The sequence below is a fragment of the Doryrhamphus excisus genome, linkage group LG9 (genome assembly GCF_037039965.1).
Source record: "Doryrhamphus excisus strain RoL-2023G ecotype Guam linkage group LG9, RoL_Dexc_Guam_v1.1, whole genome shotgun sequence".
Taxonomy (NCBI): domain Eukaryota; kingdom Metazoa; phylum Chordata; class Actinopteri; order Syngnathiformes; family Syngnathidae; genus Doryrhamphus; species Doryrhamphus excisus.
In genome coordinates this window covers 8,015,194-8,040,457 of record NC_136365.1, presented here as the reverse complement: position 1 = coordinate 8,040,457, position 25,264 = coordinate 8,015,194, and the positions used below count along the sequence as shown (strand labels likewise).

The window sequence follows — 25,264 nt, the reverse complement described above, 5'->3', positions numbered from 1 at the left end:
CAAACTCAAAGTTCGAAGCCGCAGTAGCATCCAGTATATACATTATAGTATATTACTATATGGTATAGCACTACAGTATATAGTGCTATAGTAGTAGCACTAGTATAATACATCATATAGAGAACATTAATTGTAACTTTGGGGAAAACTTTTGCAAAAAGGATTTTTTTTCACATTTCAGAGAAAAAGAAAACAGTTGTGCTTTTTATTTTAGAGCAACAATATTCTCCTGATTTATTTAATTTTCTGCCGCTGACCTTTGACCTTTCAACCTGCCAATGTTTTGAGCTACCAATGGTTGCTGACTAGCTAAAAAATAAGACGAACTCCAACACCATCAACATTCAAAGTAATTGTATTGTTTTGTAATTCGGATATAAATATCAGTATACTTTAAGTCGGCGGGAGTAGTTTATTTAGAAGCTTTTTTTTTTGCTAATTTTATCAGTTTGTTATCGTTAATTAGTTGTACACGAGCACCACAGACAGTTAGCATAGACATTAGCCTTAGCCTCATTTCGTAGTTAGATTTTTTTTTTATTTGTCTTATTTGTATTAAGAACTTCAGCCAATATGATGGATGCTAAACCGGTTATGATGATTAAAACTCTGCCAGGACAGTCGGTCCAACCAATGCAGTGGATTAACGGTGAGTGGGCGACCCAATTAAAACTACCCGTGTGGGCTTGACGATAGATGAAGCGCCCCACTCATTTACTAAACAATGTTTGTAATTTTTATGAAAACATTACGTTTTTAACCAATGTCGCTTGCTATATGTGGTAAATAAAAGCACAAAAATATCCTTAAAATAACAAAATATACAGCAATTACCTGGCTACTTTGGCATTGCTGCGTAGTGAGGAAGTAGTGCCCCCGTGTGTCCAGTCCTTGTACAGCAGCTTGCCAGTCAGAAAGAGCATCCAGTCCATACTAGTGTCAATTCTCCCTTAACAGGTATGATCCAGTCCCTGCAGCTGCAGGTCCAGTTTTTCCTCGGCAAAGCAGAGGACCTGTACTATCATATTATCAATAGGTAAGGTTTTAAATATATTATATTAAATATGATTTTTTTTTTAAATTAATACAATTTGTTGCAGTAACATCACAGGAGAAAGTGGACTTGTAGCGGCGTCTGTAAGGAGTTTCATTTACACTTGTCAGCCTTATTTCAATTTCCTGGAATACACAGCCTGGAATAAGATGTTGCCTTCTGACATCATGGTACTCACATGCACATAATGTACACTATTTTACTGCAGTGGTTGCACATTTGCACAAGGAGATTGAGAAGCAATCTAGAGACTGGGCAGACATGTTTATACTATCTCTGTGTGTTTAGTATGCGCAGCTGTTGCAGATCTCTCAGCAGCTGTGTGACGCTTTGGAACATCTGGTGTTGAGCTTGGCCAGCCACAATCTTCTCAATTTGGACGAAATTGAGCCCGATAAGTAAACACGCATTTCAAATCACTATTAACATGTTAATTCATTTGGGAAAATAAATAATAATAAAATCAAGTCTCTTCTCTGTGTCTTCAGTCTGTCTCACTTCTGCATCGGCCAAACTCAACTGGGCGAACAGAAGCTGACTATGTTCCTCTACTGTAAGCCAGCACCGTACCTGGCGGGGGTCACCACCGGTCTGTTCAAACGCATGCGATGGAACGTGGAGAGAATTGCTCCCAGTGGCGAGAAGGAACCTGAAACAGAGTAGTGAGTCTTCTTTTTGTCCCGAATTCATTTCTTTCAATGAAAATGTGGTTTTGTTTGTTTTTTTTAAGCTACTTCCTGTGCTACGAGGACATTCCCAACATACATGCAGACTTAGGCGCAGACGTGGTCACCTGTGATTCCGGTGTGTTGCGACTGTGGTCCATTGGTCAGTGGGTGCAGGTGAAGCCTGACACAGAGGACATCTCTGACTGGTAGTATTACACACTGTACACATATACTAAATACTATAGCACTTTATTTTTATATATAGCTCCACCTCCTTCCAACTCAATCAGTATCTGTTCCAGGGTCAAACAGTTGCCATCATACAGTAGAGTATCCATCCATTTTCTATTCTGCGGGTGTATGCTGGAGCGTATCCCAGCTGACTTCAGGCGGGAGATATTGTAAACCCTGGACTGGTCGCCAGCCAATCACAGAGCACATATAGTCAAACAACCATTCGCACTCACATTCATACCCATGGACAATTTAGACCAGGGGTCTCAAACTTGCGGCCCGCTGGACGCTAGTTTGAGGCCCCCGCCTTGATATGTTTTTTGATTTGCTTATTTATTATTCCATCTTATTTTGTGTCGAAAAATTAACATTAAACATTTATTTAATAATTTAATAATAAATAAAAATTTATTTATTCATTTGTTTCACTTGTTTCATTAGTTTTTTGATTTGTTTATTTATTTTTCCATTTTATTTTGTTTCAAAAAATTAAAATTAACATTAAAAAATTATTTAATAATTTAATAATAAATAAAAATTAATTTATAATAATTTAATGTTTCATCAGAGCTTGTGCAAAGAACCAAAGCACTGAAAAAGTGGAGGGTATAGCAGAAGCATTGAAGACTATTGCGACGATGCAACAAAGCACAATCAACTCGGATTAATCGAGTCTTTTTTTCCTCTTTTGCTTTAGGATCACATGTGATGTTCCTCAAGCTGCCTTCAATAAGTTGTTGTTCCTGGGCAGTAAAGAACCATCATGCTGCATCGCCACAGATCACCTGAGGCAGATGCTCATGTCCCAGCAGGATGAGTAAACCTACACTGAATCGGCACACCTTGCTTTGTGATACAGGCCCTGTCCGAGTGGTTGCCTTGTGCTCGTTTTAATTATTTTAATTATTCCACTGTTGCCTTTTAAGTGTTATGTGTTTTCAGACAAAGTTGGTTTGCTGTTTAAGCCAGCTGCATTCACCGGATGGTGATTTTTTTGTTTTCTTGTTATGTCTTGTTCCATTTGCAAGCGTTTGTCATATAGAAAATTGAGCAGTATAGTATGTGTGTAAATTCACCATATTTTGATTGTTTTATTGTGCTCAATATGTTTAAAAATGTAAATAGTAATTTTCTAAAAGGGTTTGTAAATGTTTTTACAGTTTTTATTGTTTAAAAAAATGTTTCCAGAATCATTATTAAAAAAAACATTTATTTACATCAAACCATGTTGAAATAATTACACACAACAGATTTACAGCCTTCAGAATAATGAAAAATACATGCAGCCCAATGCCCTGTCATTTTTAAGCATACGATTTACATTACAACACATCATCCTCTAATTCAGATGATTATTTAGCAAATGTTGCAGAGATTAACTTCATGGTGGGAGGGGAAAAAAGGCCATTTCCCCACAAAAACAAACAATAACACCTTACATTCTTCATTCTAGTTCATAAAAAAACAGAAATATACATTTACAAACAACCCAACAATTTAAACCTTATTTTCTCCTTCATTGAAGTAACCAATCACTCTTTAAATGATACAAAATAAATAAATCTAGCCCTGATATGCATTCAAATGTGCTGGAATGCAAACATAAAACAAAGCTTGATTCTAAGCTGCTACACATGACTGCTGATACAAAACTGTTCATTTGGAAGATCAGTACTTTAGCGATAAAAATGTGTCTTCTTGGGATTAACTTAATGACCGTAAATATAAAACTAACTCACTGGGTAGAGTAACTGCACAAAAAGCACAAAATCCTCTACTACCAAAGGCATTTGAAAATCCACAGGATGTTAGATGGGCTACAGTGTGGTGGAGTACAACTATACATTTAGAGTTTTGGGACCATTTAGTGTTTATAAAGTCATATTGGATATATTAGTCATATTAGGCCGTCTTCGTTTTCATATTAATAAAAGGACCTTCACCAGCACACTGACTACCAAACACGGCAGACACATAACTTGGGACACAGATGGATCACAAAACCTTTGCCAAAGTCCAACAAGCTTCATTTTAGAAAGATGTATGATGACATTATGATGTATTATGTCAATTCATGTAAATAAAGTCATAATATTGTAAGAAAACGTAATGATATGAGATCAAAGCTGATTAAAAAAAAACATTCATATTGCATCAAAAGTACATTTTTCAGAATGAATGAGCAAAACACTGGATTCCCAAAAAGAGGGAACTATTATCACTTGATTCCAGAATTCATGTTTTTCTTGAAATATTATACATTTGTTGTACTTCCTTTCTGAGTTCCCGATTTCACATCTTATAAAATGACATCTTTTACACCCTAGGTGAATAAAATCAAAAACAAAAAACAATGTGATTACGTTGGTGTCTGCAAGTTACGTAGTGCGCTTGAACGCCTCACGATATGAACAGCATGGCTTCCGGTCAAATGCTGAAAACTTTGGGAACTACTCTTTAAACAGCTGTACGCCCTTGCAGAATGATCATTTTGTGTAAAAATGATGACATTCTTGTAAAATGCTAAACTTTTCCAATATTCTGACCTTTTGTAATTACAAATGTAATACAAATAAAACCTTTAAAAACTACTCTGTTTGCAACAGCAAAATTGTACACCTGGATAGACACCATCTTGCTTTATATGGACTGTTCCTTCTATATCTGTGTTCTAAATGAGCTAATTCATTTATATTCTATACCACTTGTACTGATGAGGGTCGAGTGTGAACTGGAGCCTATCCCAGGGTCGCCCCTGACTCAATCACAGGAGAGTTATGTCATCATTGCATAATCTAAACATGGTAATCAATCTACAGTGGTGAAGGCAGCCATCACAATGACAATAGAAAAGAACTCCAGTAACATCATCACATTGGAAGTCCAATGTTAAGATCACTTTTCTCAGCAGCATTCAACTCCAGAGTATGTTTATGGACACAAATAAGCAATTAAAAACTAGTGCCTGGCTGAAATGCATCAAAGGGAAATACTTCATATCATATACAGTGTTCCCAAGTTTATCACAGGGATAAGTTCCCAATGTAGGCCCATCACCGTACGCTTTATGCACTTTTCTCTGTCTTGTTTACATCTCTTGTTTAAACGCTCTCAAACCTCCAAGTCCGACAACAAATTAAGTCACCCACGTATATTTTCTCCCCTCCTGTTTCGCTGTACTGTAGGGTTTTTGTATCCTTGTTAAAACATACTGTTGCAGTAGTTGTCCTGTTGCCGTCCGCCTCCTTCACACATTTACAAGCTAGCTATGACACAGGCAGGAGCCACGGCAGGGTAGCGCTAAGGAGACTGATTGACAATAGTCGACAGCCAATCGGGACGCAGAAAGCCAACAGAGGGAAGAGACTCATCTCCCCACAATTCAATGCTTTTTAAACGGGCAGTTCAATTCATATGCAAAGAAGTGCTACAAAACACAGCAAAATGTGAACGAGGGAACACTGTATACATTACATTCAAACACACACAGTCATATTGACCTTTGGTGGTGGTGTGGGTGGGACGGGGGGGGGGGGGGGGTAGTGCAAGTCGATGCTTGCAATGTTGCATGTCAAACAAAAAGTTCCTTTGTGTCATCTCCAGTGTATACTACTTGAAATAGATGATGAATCCCTCCAAGAATGGAACGTTCCAAAAAACTTCCATTAGTGTGCTTCCATGGCTCAGAGATCTGGAATAAAGGGATCAGTCCACCTGATTCTCCACTATTGTGCATAATACAACATTATGTACACCTGCACACGTTGACTGAGATCCAATGCCTGAAACAGTTGCCATTACAAAGATAAAAAATTCCTGAACCATAATAACTCAATTTTCTTTTAAAGATTTGGAACTCTATCTGCATTTATATAGATTTAATTTAGATCTCAGATGTTATATAGGTGTTCCCTTTATTTTTTGAGCAGTGTTCCTTTCACTTTAGGCTTTTGTGCAGCCTCAATAAGGCCTGTTTCAAGGCTTAACATCAGAAGAATATACACCAAAAATGATATTAGGTTATGCAACTTGTATTCAAGGAGGGCCAGCGCTGCCGCAATACTTGCACTATACTTATGTTCTTTTTACGGGTTGCATGGCAGTCGAGTGGTTAGCGCGCAAATCTCACAGCTAGGAGACCTGAGTTCAATCCCAGGTTAGGTTAATTGGCGACTCCAAATTGTCCATCGGTATGAATGTGAGTGTGAATGGTTGTTTGTCTATATGTGTCCTGTGATTGGCTGGCGACCGGTCCAGGGTGTACCCCGCCTCTCGCCCGAAGACAGCTGGGATAGGCTCCAGCACCCCTCATAGAAACTGAATGAATGTTCTTTTTACACTTGCATGACAAATGAGAACATTAAAATTATAAGGGGACATTAATTAATAATCATGTGTGTATTTTTGTAAATATGAAAAAAAGCTTGTTGGGTCCCATTAGCTGGTGCAGGTGTACTTAATGTGTTCAGTGTGTGGACATTGGATTTGAAGCCATGTTTGTTGAGTATTTTGTCTTCAAATCTACAGCACCATGATTCAGGATACTTGAGCACCACATACTAGTGATGCGTCTCCAGCTCCACTACGGTCCAGTCCCCCTGCGGGGAGCTTCCGGCAGTTTCTGGGGAGAAGCTACTCACAGAGGTGACGGTGGCCGACGGTGGGGTGATGGGAGGCAGGAGGCTGGGCCACAGGCTGCTCTCCAGGGGGCTCAGGGTCCCTCCGGCACCCCCTGGCAGCAGCAGCAGGGAGGAGCAGCCGTCTCTGTTCAGCAGTAAAGTCTGATTGATCAGCTGCTGCACGATGTCCACTTTCTTGCCCCAGTCCAGGTCCAAGGGGGGCGGGCGCTCGGGGGAGTCAGGCGGGCAAGGTGACGAGTGGTCTCCGTTGTGGGACAGGGTGCCTGTTTGGGGTAAGTCTGGGTGGGACGAGTCGTCGCCGTTTGGTGTCATCCTTCTTTGATAGTCAGTACAAGCGTTGTCATTCACCCTTTCTTCTCTCTTCAGCTCCAGAAGTTCATCTTCATCGCTGTTCTCCAGAGCTTCGTAGATGGTGCACAGGCCCGAGGAAGGGGACAGGACCACAGTCTGACTTTTAGACGACTGCTCCAGTTCTTGTTGCCACTGCATGATCTGCTGCCTTTGCTTCAGCTCGTCTTGTTGCTGCTGCAGCTGCAACTCCAGTTCCTTCCTCTTCTTCTCCTCCTCATCCTCCTCCATCTCTTCCCGTGCCTTGTTCCTTTTTATCTCCTCCTCCGCCTCGTCTTTTTTCCTTCTCTGCTCCTCCTCCTCCCTGCTCTTCCTCTCCAGCTCGGCTCCCTCAAGCGGTCTGCTCTGCTGCTCCCTGCGCTGCTGCATCTCCAGCAGCTGCTTCTGGTGCTGCTCCAGCCGGCGAAGCTGGGGGCTGAGTGTCTGCTGCCCGCTGCTCCTGGGCGGGAGGTCGGCGCAGGTCAGACGCGGAAGCGTGATGTGAGATTCGGCGTGAGGTCTGGTGTGTGCCATGTGATGGCGGCGATGAGTTGGCGCGGTGAGGCCTGTGTGTGCAAAGGAAGTAGGGGGGGGGGGGGGGGTGTTACGGTAAGGAGTGCAGTGTAAGTGCAAGCCAAAAAGGGGTGAAGAAAAACTGTGTCCTTTACGAGTGAAGAAAGCAGGGTGAGGAAAACAGCCACAATATGTATGCCATCCTAATTTAAAAAGGAGTAAGTACAACTGAGAAAACAGTGCAGAAAATGGCAACCAGGGGTGGTGAGGTGACTGGGGTGAGAGCAAAAATGTGCAAAATTTCCCCTGCCCAAATAATGAATATGTACACCCACAAAACCAAGGTGCCTGTCAACACAAAATAAAATAAAATGCAGCCAACTTCCTGTATATGCAATCTCTTCCAAGCTGTGATTTCACCAGTGATTTCAATAAGACATGCAAAAGCTCTCCATGCATTTGCGTACAGTACATGAACCGGCATGGCAAAACAATAGCTTGGCTTTAAAAGACGTTTTATGCAAACCTAAGCAGGCCTCAACAATGAAGTGTTCTGGGGAAAGTGGGTTAAAACAATTACTGATGAAGTCCTAGAGCCAAGCTATTCAGCATAGCATATAAAACAGAAATGAGATGAAAATCAGGTTGTTACATAAAGAGTGTCATGCTCTTCAGTGCAGTTTCTTCAAAACACACCTATAGTGCAACCAGCAAGGGTGATCTTGTTAAACAAACGTCTTTGTTGCTGGGAGCAGCGCTTTTGGATCCGTTGATGAGAAGATCAGGTCATCAACTCTTGGAAAACCATTCTTCAGGAAGGGAAGTTTTGTCCATCAGATTCACGAAAAAGGTAAGTCCTGTACTGGAAAATCTGTGTAACAGCATCAAGTAGGGGACCATGACAGTCCAAACTTTTTTCCACCGAGGCCCACATACCAAAAGAAAATAAGTATGTGATCGTAGTTTTGTTTTGACATAATTACATGGTAAAACCAATGCCAAAATACGCCAATAATATTAGTTAACCATAATTCTGATACACCTACTTAGCATTTTGAGTGCACAGGTGCATTCAATGACCGTCAGCCATTTCTGTCAATCTAGAAAAGAACACCTCCAAAGACCTATTGTCTACAATTCCATGACATCTCTCCCCCAAAGATCGTCTCAATCCATGGGAAGTGTGGCTACTGACAAGTCATTTTTGCCAACATCCAGGTGAATGACCTATTGCTATGCAGGACTGTCATTCCAAAAAGCCGACTGTGACCACCCCTGGGGGACACGCCCACCAGGGACATAAACAGGCAGACTCCACACCAAAACATTTTGAACTGAAGAAGCCTTTTGGATTAAAGGTGACTCAACAAAGAGTAGAAATGAAACAATTAAATTAATGATCCAATTAATTGACAATTACAATATTTTGGTAGTCATTTTTTTTTTTAAACCTTTGTGGATGACGACTGTGGCCTGCATTGTACTATGAACACCTATTTCTAGAAATGCTGGCTAAAGAAGTCGCTGATCTGTCACCAATTTTAATAAAACTTTACAATGAGTATAAATCATTAAAATAATGTATCTTTATTTCAAGTTTAATTTCTCAAAAGACTGACAGGCGTACAATGATATACAGTTTAAAGTGCAAGAAAACAAAATACAATCAAGACATGTGGATGTTGGTGTACGATTCATTCGGTAGGATAAATAGGCTTCATATATTTTATTTTTTTTAAACAAGTCACACCACATTTGTCGTATAGGCCTTCGATGGTCATGTTTCCATCTTTAGGTGCTGCACCAGTCAGTCATGCAAGGTCAGGGGCCTAATTCATAATAGTAGTAATAAAAGTGGCTATTGCACATACAGGAATTTCAGCCATATAATGGAACTTTTATGTAATTGGGAATGCCTTTTTTTAATTTTTGTAATTCCTTTTTGCTCTCAGTTATCACCACCCCAACAGATGCTAGGACACACACTGACGACGAGGCCACAGAAGAGGGACGAGTTTACTATACATTACCTGCAAAAGAGGAGTCAGTCTTTTCACAGATAGCAGAATAGTACGGAGGATGGACGTCTTCCGCTGTTTCTTCCGATGGCTCCAAAGAGCTCCGAGTTGGTGAGGGAGCAGGCACTTCCTCAGTGGACTCCGCTTCCTGTTTACTGCACTTTATGTACTGCTGTTCCGCGAGGCTGGGCTGGGTGGGATGAGACGGTTCTTTGAATTCCTCGGGCAGCTCCTCCAGAGAGAAGATGCCAGGGCTCTTGATGCAGCTCTCGCCTGTGGACAGGGCGTTGGAGGCTGTGGTCACAGAGTCGAAGCCATAGGATGCCAGCGAGGTAGCTGAAGGCGGCGTGGCGTCGTCCGTCAAACCGGCCGTCTCAGATTCCTCCGCTTCTTCTACGGTGGTGAGGCAACGTTGGGCTTTAGGCTGGCTCTCAAAGGTTAGGTTCTGTTGAAAGACGGCTGGAGTCTCCAAGGAATCATCCAGTAGAGCTTCCCCTTCTGTGTCACTGGCTTCATCCTCTGTTACGGAGGTAGAGGAAGGGTTGGAAGTGAGCGCAGTTACCACCCCTCGTAGAATTTCATCTGCTGGCATGGTCTGTGCCTTGATCTGCTGGTGTCTCCTGTCCACCAGATCCGGCTGGGGAGAGGTCACCAGAAGCTGTGTCTCTTCTGGAGGTCCGCTTTCACTGCTCACTATGGCTGCAGGTAGTGGAGGCAGAGCATGCAGGGGCGCAACACCCTGATGGCCTTCATTCTTCTCAGAGGAATGAGTAGGGGCTTCTGGGTTTTCAGGAACACATGGATCAGAACTTATTTCCAGCCAGGCCTGAGCTGGAGATTGGGATGGGGTTTCTGAGTCTTCTTGCAACGGGTCTACCAAAGGGCTGACTGCAGCTTCCACAGGGTTGGGCTGAGAGACTGCTTCAGGGATCTGCTGCGGTTGAACATGTTCTGCCCAGGGATCTGCAAACGGGTTGGGTTGGTCCCACTGAGCGCCTGGGGCCGAGGGTAGCTGAGGAGGGGGAGGGATCTGGGCCAACCTGTTCAAGTTGTCCAGCCTTTCATCCTCCGCAAAGTCATCTTCATCGGCGTTCCCATAGCTTTCCAGACCACTCTCAGTTACCCCTTCACTTGCCATCTCCACGTCCTCATCCTCCTCGTCATCCACATCGTTGTCATGCCGGAGTCTCTGTAGCTCGTCTGTGCGCTCCGAGCCCACGTCCATGTCGCACACTCTATCGTCGTCATCGTCATCCTCCTCAAAGTCGTTCACGGGTATGTCAGGAACCTTCTCTAAATCAGGCGAGCTCACAGAGGCTCCTTCCATGTCTATGGCTCCTTTAAGGCTACCATCTCCAAGATCATCTATACTCTCAGTGCCCTCCAAGACGCCTGGAGCGCTAAACTCCGACGCTCCCTGTTGGCTGCCGCTCAGAGAGTCCAACTCAGAAAAGAAGGCGCCACTTGCCTTCCAAGTAGAGCCTCCTGCTAGTCCTGCTGATCCGGGACGTGAATCCTCTGTGGGCTGAGTAGTGCCGCTCATTTCAGAAACAGAAACCGGCTGGCTTGCCTCCTTTTCTTCTTCATCTTCCTCATAGTTCAGAGTTAACAGTGAAGAGACCGACTTTGCAGCTGTTGACAGAGCTTCAGACATGGCGGGCTTTAGGTCCGCCAACGCTTCAAGAGGCTCATTGCTGGTCTCTGGTGGTGGTGGTGGAACCTCCACAGGGGGTGAGACCTGCTCTGGCTGTGATAATTGAGAATTGCTTTTGCGTTGTTCCTCAGGCTGAGAGACTTCGGGCAAGTCTGTAGTGACAAGGCTGCGTGGAGGAGAAGAAGCAGCTGGATGACTCTGAGCCGTCACATCAGGGAGCTCCGCTGGTGTGGAGTCCTCAGCTGAGGTTTGGGGCAGGACTTCCTCTGGCAGAGGGACAGCTGCAGGTGGTGTTTGAGGTAAAGTCGCATATGAACGCATGTTTACTGGTTCTTGTCTAGCAGGTTGTACCGCTCTATCAGTGCCAGGATGTCCCTGTCCAGAAGGAGCACAGTTTGAAGCTTTCGTCTTTCTGACGGCAGGGAAAGGAGACACCGCCTGAGTGGGTTTGTTTCCATGTTTTGACAGCATGGTGCTTCTGTTTGTGGATTTGTTGGCGGGAAAGCCAGGCGGAGTTCTTGCCAAGAGAGGTTTGCTGGCTGCTTGAAACTTTGGAGCAGCAACACCAGGATTCTTTGTTGCACTAGGTTTTGCATGTTGAACTTTAGTCTGACACACCTTGGGATCGGCTTTTTTGGGCACTGCGGCCCATTTGGAGGCAGACGTGGGCTTTCCGGTGGTTGTAGGTTTGGAGGGTTCAGGTTTTTTAGCAGCAGCTGGCCTTTTTGCAGCGGAAGGGGGTTGACCAACATCTGGTGCAACACAAACATAATATCAGGAAAATAACAATCATAATTATTTCAACAATAGGATTTCCCCTCACCTTTCTTGGCAGCAGCTGATGAGTGAGGCTGTGTTGCAGTGGTCCTGCCAGTAGAGGGTACTGTGGTAACTCTAGATGCAGCTCTAGATGCGCCGGAACTGCTAAGTGGCCTGGACGCTACATTGTTGCCCACCCTGGTTGTAGATGATGCTGTGCGTGATCCTGAGGGAGATGTTGCTGTATTGGCCAGTCTGGCTGCGGCCGTGCTACCGTGCCTGGATGCAGATGCTGCTGCCTGAGATGTTGAAGGGGCTGTAGCAGGCCTGGAGACACGGGAAATATGCAGATTTTTGCTCATTTGGTGAGGTGATGTAAACGGATAAGAACACGTTCTCTGTGAGTCAAGTGTCCTGTCTGCATGCAGATGGCAGAATGAACATTTGTTTCCTTCCCCAAGATAACATCAGGTGTACAAAGAGACAAAATAGTTTATCATTACTGTCACTGTTGAATGGAAACCTTGTAGTCCACAGTTGATCTTTTAACATAAGTGTTTTTTTCAGCATGTACTGTCAAGTGTGTATCTAAACCACCAATGAGGATTTGTCTTTAAAGTATCTCCAGTTATCCTTTTGCTTTAGACCACACTTTAGTCCCCATTCAGTCACACTTAATGCAGTACATTATTTTTGCTTCATGTTTTCATAAACTACTTATTTTTCATTGCTCTCGAGTGGAAAAATGCAATATCATCATGATTCATGCATTATTCACTGAGAAATTAACAGCATTTTGAAACATCTTGAATGTTTTTAAAAACATCTTGGTTTCACATCTGTGACCAGTTTTAGAGCAGAATGTAGCTCCACCCCTCCACTTAGCATCATGGAAGTAGGTTAAGCAGTTTTTACATAATCCAGCCAAATCAGAGGGGAAAAGGCAGGGTTTTTTCCCTCCAAACATTTCCGCTTTTTTTGCTACAATGTCTTCTACTGCTGTTTTTTTTTATTTTTATTTTATCTACAATTTGCCACGGGCCAATAACAAATAAGTCATAAGCCACAGACACTTTTACTGCAAATGTTGATATGAAATCAGAGAAGGTATTCGCGAAAGAGGGTTTGCAGTGCGAAGAGACAATTTGGAGTCGCCAATTAACAAAACATGTTTTTGGAATGTGGGGAAAAAAACCCACTCATTCATGGGGAGAACATACAAACTCCACACAGAGATGCTAAATGGCTATCCGAACCCACTTCCCAATTGACTATGTGGCCAACATGTTAACCACATTTTAGAATCATCCTGAAATTTCACTGGAAATGTGATTACTAACTTTGTGTGAGTAGCGTATATAAACTAAATTTTGCCAAAAAATAAAATAAAATCCCCAGGCCACACAGCAACGAGACCTGAGTTTGATTCCACCCTCAGCCATCTCTGTGTGGAGTTTGCATGTTCTCCCTGTGCATGCATGGGTTTTCTCCGGGTACTCCGGTTTCCTCCCACATTCCAAAAACATGCTAGGTTAATTGTCCATAGGTATGAATGTGAGTGCGAATGGTTGTTTGTCTATGTGCCCTGTGATTGGCTGGTGACCAGTCTAGGGTGTACCCCACCTCTCGCCCGAAGACAGCTGGGATAGGCTCCAGCACCCCCACAACCCTTGTGAGGATAAGCGGTAGAAAATGGATGAATGAATGAAAAAAGAATCCCATAAACTTGGCAAACAACTTTGCTCCAAGACAACATCAACACTCAGCGGGGTGCCTACAAAGCATTAGTGGACGGCGATGAGCTGCTCTATTGACGACTACATTTCTTGGCAAAAATAAATACCATTAAAAACCCAAAAAGGGAAAATGTTAGATAAAAAGGGCAGACAGGGACAAACATACATGCAAGTGTCCCACATTCAATATCTACAAATCATACATGCAGTGACACATGTAGTGTAACTGTCTTGTTGACACAGTGAGCAGGTGCCGCACCCATCCATCACCCCTTCACCTCCATCAACACTATCCACTAGGAGTTATACTGGAGTGGTCTTCTTCCATCTTGAAGACACTGCAGACAGGATCAACAGCAGTGGAATGTCCCCAGCTTTGTTTTAAAACAAACCATACCCAAATATTTTTGTTCTTATTTCTGGAAATGTAGCTTCAAAAGACCATTCTGAGACCAGAGCAAATGCAGACCTAACTCACTAGCAATACTTTGTTTGGCTTTTACTTTGCAGAAAACCCAGCTGCTTTACTGCTTGAGAGGAGCACACACCGCTGGGGCTTAAGGCCTATGGTTATCTCCTTGACAATAAAGACTGGAATCTTTCAATTCTACAGCCCCTCATGATGGCCATGACATTGCCTCTAGTTCCGTTCCAAAAGCAGACACCCCCGACTGTGCAATTTAACAATAGTGGTAATGTATCATGTCATGTCACTGAGGACTTTGCAGAAAAAAAATAAAAACACTTACGTTCATGTTGCATGAGATTTGAACTGAAGCGTATTTTTACATAGATTTTGCACCAGAATTTCAAATGGTTGCACAATTCAAAATGTATTCATACCCATGTTGGACTGAAATTAAAATGTGTGTATACCTTTTGGTCTTTGGAATGGCACCACCCTCAGCTTTGGATGCAGTATTAGTGCTTGGTTTTGGGGCAGAAGATCCAGCTGATCGGCCAGCAGTAACTGGGTAGGGCCAACTAATATTAGTACACTGGACTTAAACAAACTGACAGTCATTTTTACTTTATGCTGACTCACCTGAGGCTTTGGTTCGGACGGCTCTATCATTTTCAGCAGCCAGTCTCTTGTTGAGTGTTGTGTGTTTGGTACCGTTGGTTACTGAGGCAGCAGCACTTGATGTAGCCCTCAATTGTTCAGCTTCTGTGTGTCTTTTATTGGTCCCCTTGTTTGGAGCCTTGACAGTGAGTGAAACAGCTGCAACACCCACTGGTCTTCTGGGCACAGCCCCTGCTACTAATGATTTTGGTGCGGTTTTATCGCCTGAGGTGGTCTTTGATGAATTGTTGGTAGACGAATGGGTGTTATTTACATGGCGATATGAAGCAGCAGTGCTTGGCTGAGACTTGGATCCCGAGGACACTTTTGTCACGGCTTGCATTTTGGATGCAATAGCTTGCGGTTTGACTTTGGGGTCTGCTCCTTCCGGCTTGCCATTGGTCTTTGTAGTAGCCTCAGGTGCAACATCATTCTCAGCTGGCTCTGGTGGCATTGCAGCTCGCTGTATTGGCTGGTCCTGCGACACAGAGGGCTCTGCAATTGCTGCACCTTCAGTGGGCTCTGTGGCATCTGTGGTGTCCATGGTAACCCCATCCGGTTTCATTCCCTGACAATGAGGTTTCTGCTGTTTCTGGTTATATTGGAGAGATGGACTGCAGACTTCACGCGACACTTCTGCGGAGATAAAAAGAAGAATTTGTTTCAATGAGCCACCCTTCTTACAGTTAACAAATATGCTCAGACGCAACAGGAAAGGCCATTTATGGGTATGGGCCTCTGAGGAATTTGGGGAGAGTGGAAAAACAGGAAGTGAATTATGGGAGACGCCAATAAATCTCTTCTCTAAACTCGCTGCTTGACTCTCCAATTGCTTAATTGTCAATCCATTGGCCACCATAGCAATGGCCAACACATTGCTCCAGGCACCGAAACTAATCCCATGGATCACCACAAGTGGATATTGCACATTTAATGGTTCAAAACAATATGAAAAGAAAAAAACTGCACAGTTGGGAAGCCACAGTGCCCCGACAGGGAAAGGGATGTACTGTTGTGTTTGTGACATGACTGTGCAGGATTATTAGGACAAGAAAGTATCTTATTTGATTCTTATAATTTGCTAGAAATAGACAAATCTTCTCCAGCACTTCCAGAAACAGACGGACTGGATACTAAAGGATCCCTTTGGGCCAAACTCTACAAGATGAGGAAACAAACTGCTCAACAGAACAGTCTGTCACAATTAAAAAAGGTATAAACTATACCAAACCTGGTGTGTTGTATATTTCCATGTACCATCTATTGGGGTGCATTTACATCAATTCATTAACCCCCCCAAAATAAATACTTGTTATACTTTTTGGTTTAGGAAATGAAATCGTAATACCTATCAAACCAAGGTTTCATGCGAAACTTCATGTCTTAAAATCGGTTCACATAGCAGATTTCATTGTTGCATTCAAAAAAAAATTAATCCTGTTCCATTGAGTTTTACTTGGTCCAATATGATATTGTCGCTTACAGAATAGCTGTCTAATGAGTCACTAGAAAGACTGTTGCCTAATTCTTTTGTTCTTTTGAAAACCACATACCAAACAAACAATTTGAATCTGTATAATATGTATGACTTGGGGAAGTAGAAAGATACCAAAAACAAGTAAATCATGCATTTGACAATAAGAAAAGCTAAATATTGGATAATCGGGTAAAGCCCTCCAAGAAGTGGTGGTCCTGGTCTATAACCCAGAAAGGAAAAAGGAAGAGTGTTCAAATGGCATGGTCAGCCAGCGCCTAATGCTGGGGATTTAACAGATAGCAGGTTGAATCACATTCCTCTTGATGACCCCCTTCTGGACAAGTAATTGCATCATCTCTAACCAGCGGACACTGTGTGATGCAGCACGCAGGAAGTGCACTGGATCATTAAAATCCCATTCACACACAGACATCTGAATGAACGGCAGTGAGATTGAGCTGCTGATTTAATTCTTTGGAAAATGTCTACATTCAAGGGTGCCCCAAAAATAATAGCGACCAAAACAAAAAAACAAACAAACAAACACACGACTCAGATTATATCAGCCTGCATCCAGACACCATTTCAGACTCCATGCTAGCACTTTCCAGCAACACTAGATTGCGCCCATGTGATCCCAACAACGTGTGCTGTATAGCAAAGAGCAGGAGTGTCGTTAACCGTATGGCTGTATTTTTAAGTTTGAAAAATCACAGAACTGGGGAAGTTTAATACGAACAACCTCATTGTGTAGCAGCAAGCAGCTGCGACAACAACAAAAAAAATACATGATGATTTTCGCAAGGCCCTGATTCCTTCAGTCATCCACCGCTGTTTGAAACATTTAAAAAACATGACAAACTTCCAATAAGTCACAGTAAATGGCCAGCACTGTCAGAGAGCAATATTGTCATTTTGTGTACTTTGCATTTGCATAAAAGATTCTTGTTAGAAAAAAATAATAAAGCTGTTTTCCATGCATCATTTTATACTGTACATATTTAGTGAGAATCAAATAGCTTTCATCTTGGCTAGCTTTGTGGTGTAAAGGCAGACGAATGACAGTCTACGAGTCAGTCTATGGCTTTTTTAAATGCTGCCAACCCCCAAGTTTATTTACAGCTTGTCTAGACTTGAGTACTCGATGACCTCAATATTTACACCTCATTTCTTTTAAGAAGGGAAAAATGGCAATGTCAGTAAATCTCACCATTGTCTCCTTGCCTCGAAGACAATGACATCATTTCACTCAAATACAGTGCATGCCTACACATTTCAAGCAGTGCATGTCAAAATGGGTCACTTTTAATACTTTGTCTAATACATGCAGAGAGGGATTTTGCAGTGTTGTAGCAGAGCACAGCTTTGGAATGCATTGTACGGACTGTAGAGGGGGGGTGGAGAGAGGGCTGTTTATACTGTCATTTGCAGATTTCCTCTAAACTGACGTTATAATAATGATTTTATAAAAACAAGATAAAAGTAGACGCATGAGGGGAGACAGTTACGCTCAAACTTTACTTCTGGTCATTGCAGACAAGAATTCGCATTTGAACATTTTCCATATACTGTAGTGTAAAATCTGGCAAAGAATAAACTGCATGATGATTAATGTCAGAAAGGAACACATTAGTTGCCAAAGCACACCCCACACATCCACATTCCAGCCGAAAAGACTTCCTCAAGCTTCTAAAAGCGACAGCTGGTTATATGTGTTGATTTTGTGCCACAAACGGATGGAATGAAAGGGTCAGAGGGAGGCCAGTGAGTCGATGCACTTCACAGGTAAACATGCATATCTAAAGAATGTGTTTGCATGATGTCAAATTGTGACTTGTAAACACTGACTCCTCCAAGGCATCCAAATGAGATGAACTGCCTGCAAATAATGCCTTTGTCATTCAAGTTATGGTTTAAGATATTTTTTTTTCTTTATACTTACTGAGGTTGCACTGGGTGTAGTGAATCAACCCTCTGTTGTAGAAAAAAAATATTTAAAAAAATATAAATAAAGGCGTAGTCATATTAAACATTGACACAGTGCACAAGGTCTGGATGGCTGATCATTAACTTTCAAGCATCCAAAAGGCGGGGCATGCATGCATGCATACCAGGAGTACAACTACTACTATTAACAGTAACTTTGTTCCATGAGGTGAGAGAATGTGCATGTAAAAAAAATCTGTTGCTGCACTTACCACAGAAGGTACTTTTTGTAATATCAGTGTGAAAACACACACTGACAACTTCCTGGAATACCAATGACCGTTAACACAACACACATTAAGACACAGAGTACATGTGAGTTTCTCATTTTCTCCATTCACTGAAGAAAATAAGGAAATGCCCAGGTTAATTGTAATTGCATGCCAACTATTTGGTTTTCATAGTGACAAGTGAAATATGTAACCATGTGGCTGACCATTTGGAACATTAGACACTAGAGGCTAAAGCGCTGAACAACTGGATGACTATACCAGTAACTGCTAAAAGCAATATGAAGTGTGTCAGTGATGACTGGTTCCATGAGCAGTGGTAGTCAGCTGATAGTGAATACAAGCAAAACAGCACATGAAACCTCTAGATCTCATTCTTGAAACTAGGCTGTTGACAACCAGATGTTTTGGAAGATATTTTGGACAAAGTGTTCCAATCCTAAGTGGCAAAAAGAAGACCATGGAAAATGTGAAACAATTTGTAGCCACTATCCTTTGTTTATCAGAGTAATTCAATCCATGTTTGTCTTGTACAGTATCAGTCTCCGTTTAAATAATTAATTACTCCTTTGTTTGATAGCCTTGGGTGTAGCAACACTCTGCTTTTCCACCAAAAAAAAGTGAAACAACAACAGAACACAATAGGTCAGACATAGCTTATGGCGATACCTTCATCTTATAATCACTTCCCCACGGGACTCTACATGTGCTAAGTGACTAGAAGCCTCTCAATAAAGCCATTAGGAGCAGGTGGTTAAGTGTAGCCGCAAGTTAAATGGAGTAAGCCAGTTAGCCTTTGAGGGGGAAGTGTCCAAAAAGGGACGTGCGGCCATTGAGGGTGCAGCGTTCCAATCGGCCGTGGGGAAATGGGTTACAATCTGTTCTCAACTTGGCAGCAGTACACATCCTGCTGTTATGAAAACAGTCTGTTGGCCAGCGTTGTTAGGGTGATGCTACAAGGGGAAGAGGAACATTGGAAGTGGGGATGAGCATGTATCAAACAATCAAAACAAGTGTTTGTATCAAGCCGACATGAAGATAGTAATGGAGGGGGAGGGGGAAAATACCAGTTCTATTGTCTACACCCCATCTAACACTCTCAGGCGTGGCACTGGAAGAAGGTGGGGGTGGGTTTTTTATGCAGTGGATTAACTAGTGCAACAGGATGGAGAGGCAGCTTGCACTGATAACCAAGAAAAATGCAACGGATAAAAGATACTGAAACTAAAAGCAGAAACAGCCTGCCATCTTAAAGCCATATCACATGGCATTCTGGGAATTGATTTGGGTATGGGGTGTGTCAGTATGAGAGCGCTCCCTCTTGGTTCACTTGGGTCAGCTGTGCACACAATACTGAAACTCTGGTAAGGGCCTAACCGACAGATTCATCACTGGTTCAAAATGAACTCTGGTGCTGTTTTGTTTACATATAGAACTGAACTTAGTAGTTCAGCATGTAGTACAGTCCTGTTATTTGATGTCTAGAGGGCTTTAATAATGGTATAAATCGTATTTAGAAAGCCATAAACTGGTTTTCTATGCTGTAACTATGCAACTACAGTATGTATACTATTAATATTGAATCATACTACTTTGAGGAAAATCACTTATCGGTTAGGTCTGGAACCAATTAACTGTGACAAATAACTGGATTACTGGAGGTCGTTAGCATGTCGCCTGATTGCAACACATCTTATTAGGATGCTACACTTTGCTATCAAAGACTTTACTGTAACTCCATGTGAGATTGCAAATACAGTATTATTGAAGCCAACAAAAAAAATCCCAGTTTATTAGTGCCATTTCACTCTGTATATTAAATTGCAAAAAATAAGAAAACTAGACCAACTTTAACCCCTGAAATACCAACCAAAGTATGAAAAACACACCCTAAAACTCAGTATATTAATAATTGAAGAAAATCCAATTACTGGGTTAGCACAAAATTGCAGTTGCCAAGACAGAAACCATCCATCGCATTCGTGACAGTATGAAAGCAGGCATAGCGACTAATAAATTGGTTGCATTCCTGTGTATGCAACACAACTAGACCGATTCCATGTCGAAAGGATGCCTCTTTGAAATCTCTCTGGGCATGCTCATCTGGGATGAGGCCAAAGACGCTGTGGTAAGCATGTTTCATATGCCGTAATCCAGCAGTTTACAAAGTTTGAGGCGGGCCTCCCCTAGAGGTGGACAAAAGCATTAGGGTAACCCGAATTCACACCAGACACGTGTTGCGCACATCATGTCAGCTTAGCGTTTTACATTTTTTTCGACCCTGCAAACTTCAGTTTTCTAGGGAGCAGTGGAGGCCCCAGCTCTAGTTTCTCTAGGAGTCTCACTGGGCCACACTTTGAAAACACCTATCCGAGCCTAAAACTTTGAAAGCTCCCGGAGGAACTGAGGTGGCTGGGGAGAGTGAAGTCAGGGTTTCCCGGCTGAGACTGCTATGTGTTTGATAATGGATGGATGGAGAGATTCTCCCAGCCTCAGCAAATAAAATACAAGCCAGCTGACCACAGGCATGCCGACAGATAGTCAATATGATGCTGGAAAGCCAGAGGGCCCGATCAGTTACTACCCCTCTCAATCAAAAGGGTAAACTGAGGCCAACAATCAACTCGATCAAATAGACATCAAATATCAGTCCAATATCAGCCAAAGAAGCAATATTGGATTATATCGACCTGCATCTAAAACCTCTGATATTGGCGCTCTGATACAAGCAGTCCATTCCAGACCATGCACCGCTGTTTGCAGCATCTGCAACAGTGGAAAAAAAGCCAATCCCTATGAGTGATGTGGGGATTAAATGCCTCATTGAGTGTCGCTACATTATGCTTATTATTGATAAAACGAAGTAATAAAAGTATGTATGATATGTACTAATATGGGATATTAGTGTCAGACAATATTCAAGGATGCAATAGCAGAATCAAAAGTGAAGAAGTTGTATCCGGACACCCCTACCAAATACTTCCTTAAGTACTCCAGGAGTAGCCAAACTGAGCAAACATACAATTGCACCAAACTTTATCTTGGATACTCTGTGTTGCTTTAGAAGTGAAATCCAGCTTCCCAAGTAGGCAATACGAGCACTAATTTACCCTTCATATTCAAGGTGGACTGTATCCAGTCTCAGCTGGGATAGGCTCCAGCAAACCCCCACACCCCTAATGAGGATAAGCGGTATAGAAAATGGATGGATGTGCCCAGTCTCACAGTGCCAGACGGTCTGAGAGCCTTAAAAGTGCAGTGCCAGCATTCACCACTTTATCCTAATGGGCAGGGAAGCGCTAATTGGAAAACCAGAGCTGAGAGCGGTGTAGGAACACTAGGTTTTAGCAGAGCGATGCAGGAATATGAACGCTAAACAGATGGAAGTATAGCAGCTGGAGGACTGAATAGTCACTTGTAAAAGGAAGACCGGTTGATTGGGATTCCATAATGTACAGTGCAGCATTGTTCCCAGCAACCTACAGGTGTTTCCTTTGTTTTCTCAAGGCTGAGAGACAAAGGGGAGTCTTTTATGCAGACTTGGGCCACATTTAGGACTGATGAATGACATGAAAAACACATTTTATGTTTGAGGGTCATGTGCTAAGCTCCGTATTTTATCCAAAACAATCTCCATTTACAAGCAAATGTAAACAATGTATGCTTAAATAACGCATACTCACCAACGGCTTATCTAAATGCATATTTTAATGCAGGGTTTCCAATACATGTAACTGATTGTGGCAGCCCATCACTACAAAAATAAATTGTGCAAATAAAGTCGGTAAAATGTGTAGTCAATTGACGACATCTTTCTTTTCTCTTATTGGACTTTCTGGTGTCTTTTACCAAATTGCATGATGCCCATATTCAAGTGAGCACACAGTTGAGATTTACTTGGTAAATAAACTACAATTAAATATTGGCAGTGATAAAATAGCTCACCTCTCCTTTTTGTCAGGTACAGGCATCCCATAAAGCACCTGTGTCAAAGTAGTGGTACCAAGTAGCGACTTTCAAGGAAAGAAAGAAATGACTCCATCTAGAATGGAAATTTTTGTGTCAAACTATTTGGAATTTGACCACATTTAGTGACTCAATGCCAGTCATTCGGGATCAATGAGTGCACACTCTGTCCACAATTAAATGTTTGGATTTTAATAGATAGAATGATTCGACACAGCAGGCTGCATTCAAGCTTGAGAGGCCCTTGAATTGGGACACAGCAGTTGAAAGTTCAGCCAACTGGAGAATCCAAGGGATTCACACATGGTTTCACACCCCTTTGACAAGTCAACTCACACCCTTCAGCAGTAGCGGCATAAGGATTCCCAGTGGTGGCGACATGTGTGCATATTAATGACTTCTGTCAATCCCAGCGGAGACTCGTAAAGCCCTGCCCACCACACCCAGGAAGGACCAAAACACATGATTATGTAATCAAGTCAAAATGGGGCCAGGAACCATAATGTAATTTAATGAAGTAATATTAAATATCAGTCAGTCAAAAGCATCGATAACACCGTACATGACGACATTCCCACCATCAACACAAGTTTGGTTATTACGTACCTCACTGAGGCAATGTATTCATTAACATTTGTTTGATGGCCGGATTACGCAGTGCAACTACTGATTTACAAGAAACCTTGTGGAAGGGAACCAATGGGAAGAAGCCATTTCGTTTTGGTTTCACTTTTAACTTACTTCTATAGGTTTCCCTCAATTTGAGCAAAACATCCATCATTGCGTACAATTTAATGCTGATACAGCTACAAGTAAAATACTAATCATGTATGATAAACAAGTACAGCCAAACCTTAAAGGGGCAGTGCAACCCCCCCATGTGTATTATAATGCGAGAAAATTAGTTAACACGAGCTTGCTAACAATACACGTCATTGCAACAAGGCTACTTTGACGCTTTCAAAAAAACTTTCAAGCTACAGCTATATTGTTATTTTAGCTAACACCAAGTATTATTATATTTCTAATTATTCTGATACTATATTTTGAAAAGTTAACAGGAGGTTATAAATCATGCCTCACGTGTATTGTACATTGTACAGTTGTGGCAATAAGCCGAACAGTTGGTCAACTTTTAGATTCCACAAGCTACAAACTAAACAAAAACAGCTATCAACAACATTGATGTGAAGACTCAGCAAGATGTTTTTTTGTTTTATTTTACCTGAGGATTATTTTTGAAATAATGAGCCCAACACGTCTTGTACTGAAAGATACTATTCCACCAGTCGGCCTGCCAATGAGAGCGGACATTGCAAGTAACAGTTGTAACAGTGTGTGGAAGGTTTTGCTTGATCTGCCTCGCACACAGCACGCATGGAGCACTTTTGTTAGAATACTATCGCTATGTGACTGAGTTCCATTTCTGATCTATGGTTATCATCACACAAACCCTTCTTTATGGTGTAGTTGTACTTCGACATTAAAAAAAATAGGGAAGTAAGATACTTAGTGGTCACTTTAGTGTGGCTTGGATAGCATGCACACTCGTATTTGTCAAGAGTCCAAAACATGTTCTCAGCTCAGCTTATGCATAAACTTGTGCCTTGATTGGACAAAGTATGTGGCACGCACATCGTCCAATCAAAATCACATGTGATGCCAACCAGGTCACATACAATTATAGGAAAATCATTTATTTCTATGGTGTCATTTTGGCATAAAAACATCTAAAAGTTTCCCAGAGGTGTGCCGCAATGAGACAGGTTTACCAACTACTTCAGTGAACTTTCTTGGGAAAAGTCAGGTATGCTTAAATACTGCATTTATGCCTCGGCTTACATTTGACTTATTTTAAAAATTATTCTGTGTTTTGGTACATTGGTGTGGTCAGCGCACTTGTCTCACTCAGGACTTGAGTCCACTTGGAAGCAGGTGGACCGGGACAGCCTTGGTCAGCCTGTTTTGTGCAAGTCCTTAGGTTTGCACATCCTTGGGTTCCTGCTGTAGTACCTTGACAATTTCTGTGGGCTAGCTTTGCATTTTTTCACCTGTATTATATACAAAATATTATTTATTCTATATTTTAATATATTGATGATCATATGGGTATACTGTGACACTGCCAGGATCTCTTAGGTGGTCTCACTTGAGCATACATTGTGTGATGGAGGGGGGTGTTTGGTGGCTGAAGCGGACCTTTAATAATACCATTTGGCGCTTGGGACAAACATTCTGCTCGGTTTAGCTGCAGGCCCCGGTGGCGCCTCACAAGACAACAAGCAGTGTGGCAACCTGCTAAAGCGGTAAATACATACACAAAATAAAATGAAATGAAGAGACATACACCACAACGACAGGCGACAGCCTTGGCCACCACAAGGCTCCATGTGCGTCTGAAACACAGCAAGAGACGCCGTCCTGGTGCACCGTGACAAAGCTAGCATGTCCATCACCACATCAAACAAACAGATGCACTGCTCGGAAGTACCATTTTCAAACAATTATCACACAGGCGCAATGGCATGACAATGGTATTGACTTTGCTTGTGTCATTGACGAAAATAATATATTATTAAAGCCTCTAATATGCAATATTCTGTCATTTAGAATAGTGCGTCTCGCGCCGGAGACGTCATGACTTATAAATTGCTCTTACCTTCAGCCGGAAGAAGAACAGTCCTTCCTTTGCTGGGGGCGAAATACACACAAAAAAAATGTCGTCGGGTTGCTAAATGTCTCAGGAGTAACAATAGCGGCGTCCCCCTTTCTGCGTGTCCTTTCCTCCACGTTTAAACCGCGGCAGGCTTTCCTCGCTCATAAAGGACGCGGGCGGAGGGGGGGGGGGGGGGGCGGGGGTGGGGAGTGGCGGCTTGAAGAGGAATATGTAAATGAACCCCCTCCGACGGCCAATCAACGAGAAGGACCTGTATATATGC

At 42.4% G+C, this 25,264-nt stretch overlaps 2 protein-coding genes across 2 annotated transcripts; one reads left to right on the top strand and one right to left on the bottom strand.

Moving 5' to 3' along the window:
• The first annotated feature begins 217 nt into the window (after positions 1-217).
• On the top strand, positions 218-2,880 carry lg9h19orf67 (linkage group 9 C19orf67 homolog). Its single transcript, XM_058049993.2, has 7 exons — positions 218-649; positions 958-1,036; positions 1,101-1,224; positions 1,343-1,452; positions 1,543-1,716; positions 1,785-1,928; positions 2,654-2,880. Exons 1-7 carry the CDS (start codon positions 574-576, stop codon positions 2,775-2,777), a joined length of 831 nt encoding a protein of 276 aa, XP_057905976.2. The 5' UTR covers positions 218-573; the 3' UTR covers positions 2,778-2,880.
• Positions 2,881-3,154: 274 nt separating this feature from the next.
• Positions 3,155-25,169, bottom strand: prr36a (proline rich 36a). The gene is made up of 6 exons (XM_058047915.2): positions 24,985-25,169; positions 14,649-15,302; positions 14,480-14,573; positions 11,932-12,194; positions 9,467-11,860; positions 3,155-7,489 (listed from the first exon to the last, which is right to left on the bottom strand). The coding sequence occupies exons 2-6, from the start codon at positions 15,229-15,231 to the stop codon at positions 6,516-6,518; spliced, it is 4,308 nt and encodes a 1,435-aa protein (XP_057903898.2). The 5' UTR covers positions 15,232-15,302; positions 24,985-25,169; the 3' UTR covers positions 3,155-6,515.
• Between the last annotated feature and the right edge of the window lie 95 nt (positions 25,170-25,264).